Raw genomic sequence first — 14,055 nt, forward strand, 5'->3', positions numbered from 1 at the left:
ATCCAGGATGCGTCACAGCTAAGAAGTTCCAATTCCTTAAGATTGAACCCCACGGCTAAAAAAAGAAGATAAACAGATGCAGCCAGGTAGTTACATATTTCTAATAAAACTCAAGTCAATTTGTCAGAGAGACCTACAGTGTTGTAGCTTCAGCTGAAAAATACACACTTTTGGTTAAGGTCTAAATAGTATAGAACACTGTTCTCCTACATACCCAGCTTTGCTACAAGGGTTCCTTCAAAAGAATTATTCCAGGAACATCAAGTGTAAACTTTTGGATAAAGATTTTGAAGACCTTGAATTTAAGGGATCTCCTATTTCTCGCTACATAAAATATTAAACATCATGTTTAGTTAGAATCTGGAGAGTATGGCTTCACAATGGTTAAAATAAAACACAATTAAGCCTATTCTTGAGAGGTCCTGAGGCACTTTCAATGCTAATTATAAGTAACACTAACAAATGAAGCCTAATAAAGCCACTAATTCGAGCTGTCATTCCTTTTCTTATTTTCTACTTCTTGATTTCTTCAGTTACCATAGTGGTATTGCAGCCAGAAAACAAAACAAATATTGACAGCACTTCATCACAGTCTTTGCTGACCTGAATAGCAAATGCTTCAGAAAACTCAGTGAAACACGCCTGATATGCTATCACTTCAAAGAATACAGAACAGTCCTTTACTGTAAATGAAGGATGATTTTTAAGTAGTGGATTAATACAAATATATTAAGTGTTCATCGCCAGCATTTGGAGAGACAAGAAACTGCCTCTGAATGGTTTGGAGATTTTTTTTTTTTTAATGTATTTGTCAAAAGATCAAGGGAGGTGAAGTTAAGCAACACAAGAGAAGAGGCTTGTGTTCTTGTGTGCACTGCAAATTCCCCTTAAAAAGACTTCTAAGGGCTAGTAAGGCAGAGGTGAAATGCCTGTGTGACACACCTGAGCAGAGTTTCCTAACAGTTCTGCTTGAGATTATGATACATTTCCCAGGCAAACCCTAACCACTACTTAAACACAAACACCTGTTTTCTTTTAAAATTAATACCTCTTCAAATCAGACACATGAAATAGAACAGTAAGGTTTCAGCACAGAGGCCATAAGAAACCTCAAGTCTTCAAATTTGTACAAACTTTCTTTTGTACAGAGAAAAAAAAAAAAAATCACAATCCTAGTTGCAACACTGCATCTTGCCAGGTCCTCTCTGCACCCTCACCAAAGATGGATGCTGGAAGGCTTCATCACATGAAAAATTTTAGTTGCCCTAACTAGAGAAAAAAGGGAGTTGACTTCCCCTTTCACCACATTGACACTTCACAGAAACACAACGTTCCTTCTCCTGTTGTGTTACTCAAGTGCACGCATGTAAATCAAAAAGGATGATCAAACACTCAGTACTTTGATGTTTTGTTGGACCGTGGTAATACAAAGGCCTGCTACAGTACATTATAAAATAAATTCAAGTAGCGTGCAAATTCCATGGTTAATCACGACCTTCAAGCTTCTAAGTTGACAGTAGACAGTACCTTCCTCAAATGCTTGGACTCTACAGAGTATCACACTACTGCTATACCTAGAAAATGATGTGACAGTACGACTGAAAAATCAAAGGGCAAGAACTCATAGCTTGCCTTGTGCACACAGAGTATTACAAAAGCAGAAATGTTAAATGGGAAAAGATTTGTACACTTTCTCTTCTATGGAAATATTTTTGCATAAAAGGACAACTTAACTGAACATGTTAACAGTGACAGAATGAAGTTCCTTTCCTTCAAAGCATCTACATATTCTGCTGTGCTAATTTTATCTCTGATCAGAGAACACAGCACTTAAAGCTGTGCACGCATGCAGTGGGGAGGCAGGGGGAGCAACTTCACTTCTACAGGAACTCCATAAAAAGTCATCTTGCTTTCTTCTGTGAATACGCACCCTTATAAACATAGCTCTTCCGTAACACAACCCACAGTTGGCAAAACAGAATTTTGATTAGTTAAACAATTGGGATTTTCTCTCCGTGGGTGTATGCACACATAGTTACAGAAGCTGTTTAAAAACTAGAGAAGTAAAATGTAACCTCTGGGAGAGGTTCTCAGACCAAGTTCAGTGCAAGTTCACTTCAACAGTTACACAGCTATTGCACCAGTTGGTAATCTGGCAAAAATTCTCTCTCTGCTTCTTTGTTAAATTAAAAGTTAATCCTAACCAGTCTTCTCTCCTTACATGTATCAGTACTGCTGATCCCCTTTTTCTAGCACAAGGCACCATCATGAATTAAACCAGCAATGGCCTCACAAAGAAACTAATGCAAACAGATATTCATTGGCTTTCAGAATAAGGAAAACAAATCTCATTTGAGGCTGCTGTCCTGAAGTTTAATGCAATCTACAGAACCCCTCATAGGGTCAGAACAAACTTACTTCTCAGATCACTGACTTCTCATTTAATTTTATATTTGATGTACAGATTAAAACAAAAAAACAAAACAAAACCCAAACCCTGTTATTATTCATAAGCAGAATGCTTAGGGAAAAAAAAAAACACCTAGAGAAAGGAACCTTGAATAAATGCATTTCATAGTGATGTATGTTGCAGCCAATGGACCTCAGACATTTTGCAGTCAAGTCTGAGATCAAGATTTGGGCTTGATTACTAACCTGAACACCATATTAGTTTGCCAAATGCTGAATAAAAGGGAGAAACTTTGACAGAGTAGAAACTGATCCCAAGGCAGCAACGTTCAGACGGGAATGCTTGATCATATCAAGCTCCACACAAAGGGCAAAGCTTAGGGGGGGTTTGCTAAAGCAGCATAAAGTATAATGATCTGTATTCTCTAGTTTATTATTTCATCAAAGAGAACCCCCAAAGTTTTGTTCAAACCTCCATAACCCGTGTTTTAATAAGTGACCGATGTTTGTGGTTAAATTAAACAGAGAGATTACTTACACCATAACATTTTCAACTTTGATACAGTTTTGACTCAGAATGGAGAAGAGATGATCAAAATCAAAACTCTGTAAACTAAAACCATTAATCATCTCCTGCCAAATCTTAATATCAACTTCTTAATGGCACCCTTTCCCTTAACAGCAAAACCAACAAAGCTAAACAGAGATTATCACAGAATAACATGGAAGACAGAACAAACATATGGCCCAGGCTTTGACGTAACATTGGTATTTTGAATGTATCTCCAACAGGCTAAAGAATAATCATAGATTCATAGAATCATTTAAGCTGGAAAACACCTTTAAGATTGTCAAGTCCAACCGTTAACCTAACACTGCCAAGTCCCCCGCTAAACCATGTCCCTGAGTTCTTGATAATCCTTTCAGTGAAGAATTTTTTCCTAATATCCAATCTAAACCTCCCCTGGCACAAATTGAAGCTGTGCACCAGTTTATCACTGTATGAGGTAAAGAAAGTAAATGATCAAATAAATGGTTGTATACCTCAGAGATTCCTATATACAAACGAAATATCCAAAGGGACAAATTCAGAATCAATACATCTGATATGGTTGCAAACCAGCACAGCCTTCTATATTGACTAAAATAATTCAAGTATGTTCTGTAGAAGGGACACAAGGTTAACAGAGGCACGTAACATACATACAAGCTTATTTCAGATAAATATTACCTATTAACAATAATACAATTAATGCTATTCCCAAAGACAGTCCCTTATTGTAAATACACAGCAGAGCATTAATGGCAAAAATATGTTCATAAAGAAAAGAGTGAGGCCTATATTTCACCTAAAAAGAAAAGTCACATGCAACTTTCCTTATGTGTTTTTAGAAACACTTCATATAAGTATATATAAATACAAAAGCACAATGAAAACACAAGTAAAACTCAGATAAGTACCTGAAGGTCTACATTCCTAGGAATGCATTTAAGAATAGTGAAAAATAAGTAAGCAGCAAACGATTTTGTAAGAAGATTTTAAGGATTTTTTTAAAAGATTGTAAAAAGCAAACGATTTTGTAATCATACTAAATATGTGCAGAAATGAAGCAGGTGTTGCTGGATGTTTTCAGTTTTTCAGATGTAGGTGTTGATGCCCCAAACATCTCTGAAGGACTAAAAAAAATGCACAATTTATTTTTGAATTCTAGTGTTCCAGTTATTTCAGTTTTTTAAAAAAATCTGCTTCCTTGACCCATCGGTACTTGTCTCAGGGCACTAAGCTTCTCAAATTCATACAAGTATCTAAAATTTTCAAATCTTACCTGAAATAATCTAGTGAAGATATCAAATTCAAAAATTGAAATGTAGTCATTGCAGGTCAAGTCAATAGTAGATTTAAGAGCCATTGCTTCCAAACCAGAGCTTATCTGATGAACTTCATGAAGGCACTGCCTGAACACTTTCCATGGCACTATAGTTCTGTGAGAGGGGTGGAAATAATAAATTTAATAAAGCCACATATTTAAGATTTGATACCTTATCTAGACATCAGAACTGGAATTTTAAAGAAGCAGAACATTAATTTGGTTTCTCTACAGAAAAAAAAAAAAAAAAGAAAAAAATCAAGTTTTCTGAAAGCAACCTAAGCAAACAAAAGAATGGTTTACCTTCCTTTAAACACAGTCAAAGTGTCATTTATTTTACAACGATAAATATTCAAGCTTCCTTAGGAGGACAACAAAAAGAACACTGCAGAAACTGAAACATCCTACCAAGTAGGTGTAGCAACCAACCTCACACCCTCTCAAAGATAATGTAAAGGACCAGCTCTGTGCTTGGTAAAGAACCTCTTTCTTCACAGCCTCTCTTCTCAGAATGATAAGCATCAATTTAGTATCTACTGTGATGACATTTTTTACAGCTAAAGCTCATAAACACTGGTCAAGTAACATGGTAGCAATCAACCAGATACCACCAATACTGGTCCAAGGCCTGTCATAGCCCATGACAGTTACATGAATATTAGAAGACACATCTTCTCAGATCTTCACCTTCACACATTCTTGCAGGATGGGGAGCATTTTCAGACAGTAGTGAATGTGGGAAAAGGTGGGAAATCAGAATAGAACAAAATTAAAATTATTGTCTCTAATACAAAGCCATGTTCTGTCAAATTCAGTTTGTATTTGCACAGTCAGAGATAATGCAGATTAGTTATTTTGCCAATCAAGTGCTTGTATTTGGAATCTGACATGAGGCTGATCACTTGAAAGTGCTCTACTTTATCAGTCTCAAAACTATGAGAAATTGTTCAATAATAACAATTCTTCTTCTCGTGTCACCAGGATCAAATCCAAATTTTGCAAAGCCTTAACACCTTCTCTTAAAAAAGTTCTGCCTCACATTGAGAGCAGATTATATGATATTTTAAAAACATTTTAAATAACCAAAACATAGCCAACATATAAATATTAACCAATACATAACTATTTTCAGGAGTTAACAAGATCTCACACATTCATAGTAATATTTTGTTAATAACTGCTAAAATGACAAAAGACACAGGCCTCACAAACTCATCAATATTTCTTGCAATTTTTATTAGTTCACACTGCCTTATTTTTATAAGAGCCAAAATATTTTATTCCAGTTTTTGTGACTATTTCCTTATGCGGAAATGTATATTACTTGGTAGTACAGTACAGGGGGGCAGGGGGGGGAAGACTGACTGTATTAAGTTGGTCCTGCATAATAAATATTATACAGTTAACCTGAATTAAAATAAGTAGTAATTTGAAGTACAACACTACAGACATGCTCCTGTAGTTCTACCGCATCAGGCATTCACTACATTTGTAAGTGCAAATAAATCTACTCATTACTTGGAGGCTTGTATTGAGAATGTCATAAATGATAAATTTAATAGATTTAAATAGATCTCAGCAGATACTTTCATCTGTGTACGAAAAACAGGAAACCACAAAGAGCTGAAGAGAGATACCACATCAGATGCCATTTAAGAAAGAATGCACATCAAATTTTGATTATGGTAAAGAGAGAATGAAATGTTGCACTGAGTTCAGAGAACAAAGTTGGAAAATGTCAGTGCTTTTGTGGTGTTAAAGTTGTCTTAGTTCAAGTGCCTACTGCTTATTTAGTTCCTGTAACCATGGCTGTGAAATGTTTTCTGATTCTCTTTGTGAACCACCCTAAATAGTTACAGCACTGGGATCACGCTGAAATGGGATTAGAAAAGTTTTTGTTTTGCTGGGGTTTTTTTGGGGGGTGGGGGTTGTTTGGGGTGTTTTTTTTGTTTTTTTTTTTAAGGGTTAAGACAATAACCCTTAAATAAAGACCAACAGAGAATCTGTCAGGAATTATTATAGCCATACTACACCTTAAGAACTGCTTCTTCATGCCTCACCTGAGACAATTTGATGAAAACATGTTCATTAGATGTGATTAATAAATAGGATCTTTCGCTATCTATGCACTAACACCCTGCACCCCCAAAACCTCAAGAACAACCGAGAAAACAACCAAAAGTCTTCAGGAGGATATGTTTTTAGAGCTCTGTTGGCTAGTACTTTGGCTAAGATGTTTTCCCAGATGTTGGGAAATGAGTGATTAGCTAATGAAATAACATCTAAAGTTATTTTGTGGGACTTCTGCAAGAACAAGTGTCAGAAAAAGTGGTGGCCCCAATTTAAAAGTCACTAAATTCAGCAGATTTTTTTTCTGTAGCTTTGTGCAATAGGACTTTTATCTTCTGCTTTGTTAAATAAAGCTGAGAACTCATTGTTGAAATACGCTAGCTCCTATTTCTCAGCAGCTACTTTTGTACAGCTACCATTCCTAAATACTTTGAAACAGCACCAGCCAGGAATCATTTCTCCCCCGGTGTCTCTCTCCAGTTTATATATACAAATTGCTGTGCTCTTTTGAGACCTTGCAGACAGCACACACTCACTCAAAAGGAGGGTGTTACCAAGTCTTCACAAGGTGAAGGATTCTGCAACATCCTTTCTCCTCCTGCACCTACAGCATTGAAATCTGGTGATCTTCCAGGCACACCCTCCTCTGGCAGAGATCTAGGAGGGGGTCACGCAGAATGCTTCCCACAGTGATGAGGAGGTGAAAGAAGTTTTCGTAGACGGATAGCAAGTTAAGTTTCTGTTTGAATTGACATTTCACTGCTGTTGCTTTCTTGTGTTTTAGAGGATATACAGCCTTTGAAGGCACCTTTTCATTATTCAAATCTAAAGAGTTGTTTTAATTGTTCGGGGAGGTGGCAGGGAACAGGACCAATCAAACCAAGGTTGAGATTGGGACTGTCCTAGTTAATAGCATACTTAGATTGTTGTTTAAATATAGATATATATTCTTTTTTTAAACAGAAAAAAAAAATGTTGCCTTTATAGAAAGAAAAAATAGGATCCTGTTTGTAATGAAATACTGCCTGCAGCATTCAGCTCCTGAACCATAGAAGGTATCTCCTATAAATATTTTCAATGATCTTTGCCCTTGTAATATCTGTTGCATCATGCCCTAATGATGCCCTGCACTAGAGGCTGGCAGGTATTCTGCACATGCCTCATGCTATTAGGCTGACCTGTGGACACTTGTCTAAGAGGAGGTGAGTTAGTCAGCTCTGATACAGCTCATCAGAAAGATGTGATTTGACGTCCCGGTAACATCAGTTCTCTATAGAATTAGGTTGAGGAAGTGCAGTGCCTCAGTATTTCATGTATTTAATCGTAGTTACGTAAGCCACCCCTTGCAGTAGAGCGCACATGACTCCAGCTGAGACGATGCTCTGGGGAGTATCTCACGTGAGAGGACGGTACTACATAGTGACTGTACTTCCCTCAAATGTTTGATGCCCAAAGTTAAGAGCCTTACTACACATGCACACACTATGAACAGATACACCCAGGGCTTTGGTAACAGTTTCTCTTTTGATAATATAATTTGGGGAAAAAAACAGGACACTGAAGTAATACAAAAATATCTGACTACATTACATGTACAGACTGTTATTGTGCTACGTGTTACTTTATTACGACTTCAATTAGTTCAAAATCTTCAGAGACATAATTTTAGAAGGAAACAAAAATATGAAGGAAGCTGAAATGCACACCTTGTACAGCAGAAAAAGGTTATGGAGGACCTTTTACAAGGAAAACCTGATCTCTATCTGCCAAACTTTTAGGAAACAATTCATCCATAGAGTGTCTTTGTACTGCCTTTCCTCATCATTAGAGTAGAAGCAAGCCCATATCAATTTAAGGAAAGAAAACACAAAACAAATGATCCTGAGTAATTTTTCCTGAAGAGGCTTTCTGCGCACATCTTCTCTCTCTCAAATCAACAAAACTATCTGGATCTTGGCATTTACCTTGGGGTTGTCTTCTTATTTAAGAGTCCTGTCAAAAACCCTAAAATAAGCCATTTCTCCCCCAAGCCTCTCAAAATGACACTACGTCTCCACATTTCTTCTGCAATAGTAAAATTAGTAAGCGTATTTGAAGAACGATGAATTAAAAAATGTTCTGATCAAAGTATAAGCTTTTTAAAAATGCTTTTATTTAGGATGGTATCTATTTACTATTATTGACACTCAAAGGGAAGTGTCACTCTATAATCTCAAATACAGTGTTTTAAACACCACCCACACAACTTCCATATGCCTGAAGGAGAAGGATTAGTGTCCAGCATGTAATTTTCAAGCAATTTAGCAGAGGAATTTAGGTCCTCCCTTCCCTCCTGCCCTGATCACGTGTACATAGGACTTTCTTAAGCTCCCCGAATGTTGCTGCATTATTAAAAAGCAAAAGACATTAAAATAAACCTGGAGAGGAAGCAAATATTTTCTGAGCGTGCAGAGTACAGCAGTTCAGTAGAACTGCAGAGATGCAGCTATTCTGGAATGTCAAGTGACACTGCTCCCATTTGAACCAGAGCAGACCACAAGTTACGTCTAGGAAGGTAAACACGTACCTGTGTAACTTACACTTACAGTGAACATTTTTGTCTGCAAGAGACTCTCTCAAATGTTGCTAGAAAACATAACATGAAAAGGGCATTACTGTATCCAGAACAAACTCAAAAATATTCAAGCAAATACTGACCCAGATAGAAACAACATTCTTTGCAAGTGTGCAGTGAGCAATGTGGAGTTTGGTTTATCATCACTGAACAGAGCATTTTCTTAAGACTGCTGCTTCAGTTTTAAGTGAGAGCCCACATGTTTTCATTGCTTCTGAACTACAGAGCAAACAATTGACACACAGAAGGCTTGAGAAGTTCAGTCCTAAAGGGAAAAAAGGAATTCTGCCATATCGTGCCAGTACAATCGTTAAATAGTGACATCATGCAGAACAAATATAGATTAATCTAACACGAGAAAAGAGAAGGTAAAAGAGAGAAAATGAGCCTTATGAAATGGGGAAAATATACCACCAAAAATATCCATTTCCAAAGCCACATAACTGGACATTGCTGGAGAGAGAGAGCAAGTCAATACTTCCTTAAGGGACACAGGAAGTCTGCATTTCCTGTAGTGTCCCTGAAGGGATACACTTATCTATGTATTTCCAGCTCTGATCTCTAGCCACAAATCCAAAGCACACCCATGCTTTTGCATGTCCTGTTATACTTAAAATACTGCCTCTCCTGCCTGTCCATTGAGAATCTGTTCTCCTGTCTCACAATCTTGTGCGCCAACTATTACAACTTTCTTTTCTCTATCCTTTGTACATGCAATTTTACCTTATTCTTAGCCTCCCAGAATAGCTGTGAAGACCATTGTCCTTTGCTGGTTTTTAATCATATCTTGCAACTTTCCACTGACTGGTTCTTCTCTATAATATTATCTATCTTCTTGCTCAAACTTGTTTATTTCGCATTTGTACGAGAAAGATCTAGCGAGATTTATGTCTCACTAGCACCCAGGGAATGGTACCTTCTGCCTCCAGCTCAAGTTTTTAAACAAGGGTACCGATAAGCCTATTTCCCGTGCTGCTGATCAGCCGAGGGAGGAACCATCCTCTAAAAGCCCCACTCCCCGTTTACTTCCTTCTCTTTAAAAGTTCCTGTTGCCAAAACACCTGTCTTGATGGTGATGAAGGCTATGGCACTCGGATCACTGCCTCTTCCTCTTTCATCTCTCTTTATCTTTGGCTTCCCTTTACACGTCAGTTCATACTCAGACTTGAAGATCTCTGGGCCAGGACCACCTCTTCAGTCCATATTTTTACAGTGTTCAGGCAACAGTAGGGCTCTTGGGCACTATCAGCAGCAAGAACAGGAAATCAAGTAATAAATTAAGGGGATCAACAAGGTGTTAAAACCTAGCTTATCTGAGGTCTCACTTTCTGACAGCTAAATGTTTTCAAGTTAAGTCGTGCATTGTGGTCTGTCTGTTTTACTGCTGCTTCTCTGAACCCAAGCCACGGAGGCCATGTCTGTTCTATCCTGAGCCAAAAAGCACTGACCGCAGCAGAACCACAACTACTCAAAATTTAGAGTATCAATCTGAAATACCCTGTTTAACTGCTACTGAGAAATCAATAGCCACATTTTTTCCTAAATTCCAATAAAAAATAAGTACATTTCAGCCCTCAGCTGGGGGAAAAAAATATCAGAGCATTAAAATAGTAATGTGTTTGACCCTAGCAGTGAAAGAATTTCTATTTCTTCAGAAACTAAAAGGTGGGGGGAAATCAATTTATCTGACAACAATAACAGAAATGCTTTCAATTTTTTAATGTTTCACAATGAAGAGTAAAACCTTGAAAGTTAAAATAAATGGCAGAACTATGGAGAATTGAAAATCTAAGAACATTGACATTTCACTGCTCATTCATTCTGCAACACGAAGACAGCCACAAATCACAAATTTCAATAGTTACAAAGCCCTGCATGACTTCACTGTAGCTTTCAAATTCAGAGGCTGGAAAGACCTGTAGGTCATCTCGCCCACTCTTTCTCAGTTCAGGATTGTTCCCGGTGGTATTTTGCACATTTTTGCTCAGAACAGAAAACTAGTAAAAGATGTAAGGTGCTATTAAAATGAGCGAGGAACCAGGGGAAATTAACATCAAGCACTATACAGTGATAAAATGCGGATAATGAAGAAGCTATCAGATTATGTTTTATATGCATATTTACAACCCACTGGGGGTTACTAAAGCATCTGTAAACAAATGTAACTGCTGATTACATGCCTTACAATTTCACAGTTCCATTTAACATTACTGTTTAGCTGTACATTTAACCACCATTTGCTTCAGTGCAACTATAATGGTAAACCATGGGTGAAGATTCACTCCACTAAAACGACTTGCTCTAATAATTGTATTCTAGTAATCAGTACGAATTCAAAAATCACACCTTCTCAATTTCACCACTTTCCTGCTTTTGACACTACCAAGCTCTTCCTTGGTATAGATCTTAACCTAAAATCTTGACCACGGTGTAAAGCTTGTGTCAATTTAGCCCTTAGTTCTTTTTCAGCCAGCTCCTTTATTTTCTTTAAGAGGCTCTCTTCCTCCTCATAGCCTGTGAATATGCCAAAGAGCTCCATTCTCAGCCTACTCCAGTCATTCAGCCTTTGGAAAGTCCTCGCTTGTTACCGATTTTTCTTTTCACAAAGCAAATCCAAAATTCTCTCTATTCCCTCACCTCCGATAGCTTTTCTCTGTCAGCTTCCTTGACAAAGTCAATACACCAAAACCATCCTGGGCCTTCTATTTGATACTGCTGACCTCCTCACCTACCCCCTAATTTGGATACATATTCTACTTTGCCCTTGCAGAGAAATCAATTCCTTCCATTTCTTCCTTCGTCATACTGCTATTGTCCACATTCTTCTTCCACCCAGATAATCAAAATCTCATTATCTCCCACCTTGATTTATCAACCCTCCCTATACATTCCTAAACCCCACATTAGTCTGTCCCGATCCTTTCCAAACATCGTATCACTTCCAAGGTTTCCCCTTCTCCTCTGAAACATGCGATACCGGAAAACCTCACAATTGTAAAGGCTCTGCTTATTTACTCCTTTTGCACTCTCTGCCTATGTGAGAGCTGATGATTTCCATTATCAACATATCTGCTGCTCTCACAAGCACCATAGCATTCTCTCCCATCCAATCTTCTCTAGCTACTGACGTTATCTAGAAGCTTTGTAGAGGTGTACCAGGAATGTAAAAGTTGAGGAGGTATCTGAAGGCCAAGAATGTGTGAAGTTATCTCAGCACATTGCTCTGATGAAGCCATTCAAATTGCTTGCTGAGTTCTACTGCTGTTTTTCCTACAGAAATTCAAAGATGTGTGATCATCAGAGACTTGAAATAGTTAGCCTAGCCATTTCTTTTGCTAATGAGTTTGAAGTCATGAGAACGTACACCAGACTAGCTTTAAACACAAAAAGAATGACTGCATCCTATGATACTTATTAATAACAGGATGAATAAACTTAGTTACAGCTGCACAATTTTGCAGCAAGTGTTCAGACAGACAAATGTAACCAACAAAATTAGAAGTTCCCCATTCATTGGGGAAGAGCAGTGAAAGAAATCAGATATAGATTTTTTTTTTTTTAACTACAGACTGGACTCTTGGAAATTGTATCTTTTGAATTTTATTCCTCAGCAAATTATAATATATTGCTTTCTGTAAACAGAAGTGTAGGTTGCATTTTCAAAAATTGAAAGCCAGAGTCAACTTAGAAACATAAATGGCTATTGACCTCCTTCTTGCTATTTAGAATATTTCAAATTAAAAAAGAAAAAAATGACAACATTTCAGAAGGAAACCAAGACAGAAAATGGATTACATAAAAGTTTCCAATTCATTACGTTTAGAAACAGGAAGATTATTTTTATGATAATATTATGCTGAAAAAAATCATAAATTAATCTAATAGTTCAAATTCCCTCCTTCCAATCAGATCAAACAATGGATCAGAATTATTTCTTGTGCTACAGTTTACCCATCGGAAGCCAAGATCCAGCACAACTTACTTTTTATTTATGCTCTAATCTTGAGCAGCATTACTTAGTGACCTCAAAGTAAGGGCTGCTTTTTGCAAACAAGTGAGGAGTCCAGGCTTGCCCTGTAAAATAGAGATGCAGCCAGGGAACATACAATATAGTCCCTCCCTGTGCTCCTTCATTGCACTGCATACCTAGCCAGACCTGGAGGTTTCTGATAGTCCTAGGGGCCTATCTTTAGGCGGTCAGGTTAGAAACAGATTTTATCAGTTGTTTGCAACACCCAAAATCTTTATGTAGGCTCTGATTCTAGGGAAGTGATACTAGCATATTTGCAAATTAATTTGTCATAACAGGCCCACTGTAAAAGATGTGGCTCACAGGCATACCTGCCATAGATTTCTAAATGGATTAGAAAATAATTATTGTTTAAAAAAAAGCTTCAGGCTTTTTGTTTAACAAAGAGATTAAACGTAATGCCAAATAAACCTTTTTCTCATCTGTTTATTTGACATACATGCTGTTACATGTTTTACAGTTACTTAAGCACAATTGACTAAACCTGAGATAATGGCAAGGCTGCCAAGCACAGATCAACTGTTCACCGCTTACAAGACAGGTAACTAAACCAGCTTCAGTTTGTTAGAAAAGAGCTGGGAACATGAATAACTGGTTATTTACCTAGTCTGAAAGTAAAGCACCTGACAAGACGGAACTCAAAAAAACTTCCGGGCTGTACTAGATGACCAAGGTCACATATGTAATTAACTGGACGTCCCAAAACTGCCTTGATTCCTAGGCATTTTTGGTGCATGGATGCTTTAACCACATCCTACCCCACCCCCCAAAAAACCAAAACCAAAACTATCAAAGTACATATGAGGGGAGGGGAGGAGGTCAGAGGGTTGGTACTGAGAGTACAGATTTAAAGTTGCATTTTATGAAGACGTTTACATAAGCAGGAAAGAACCAAAGCATAAAAAAGGCATGGCAAGAGCTCTGGGGCCCTGAAAAGGATCAGAAAGAAGTGCTTTGGGGGATGAGTCAGGAAAGAGAAGAGTCAAGTGTGAAGAAGAGAAAGACAAGGGTAGAGCTGAGTTGTTCAGAGGGACCGAGGCAGTTGAAAAATTCTTCTTACCAAC

The 14,055-nt window shown here is 37.6% G+C and overlaps 1 protein-coding gene across 1 annotated transcript in view; it reads right to left on the minus strand.

Annotated features, from left to right (window-relative positions):
• Positions 1–14,055, minus strand: part of CBLB (Cbl proto-oncogene B, E3 ubiquitin protein ligase) — a 129,350-nt gene that overhangs the window by 47,569 nt on the left and 67,726 nt on the right. Inside the window, 3 exon segments of the mRNA XM_009321370.1 lie at position 1; positions 4–55; positions 4,236–4,392. The exon segment at position 1 is cut by the window's left edge and continues 66 nt beyond it. Coding sequence (XP_009319645.1) covers position 1; positions 4–55; positions 4,236–4,392 — 210 coding nt within the window.

The sequence above is a fragment of the Pygoscelis adeliae genome, unplaced genomic scaffold (assembly GCF_000699105.1).
Source record: "Pygoscelis adeliae isolate BGI_AS28 unplaced genomic scaffold, ASM69910v1 Scaffold363, whole genome shotgun sequence".
Lineage (NCBI taxonomy): Eukaryota > Metazoa > Chordata > Aves > Sphenisciformes > Spheniscidae > Pygoscelis > Pygoscelis adeliae.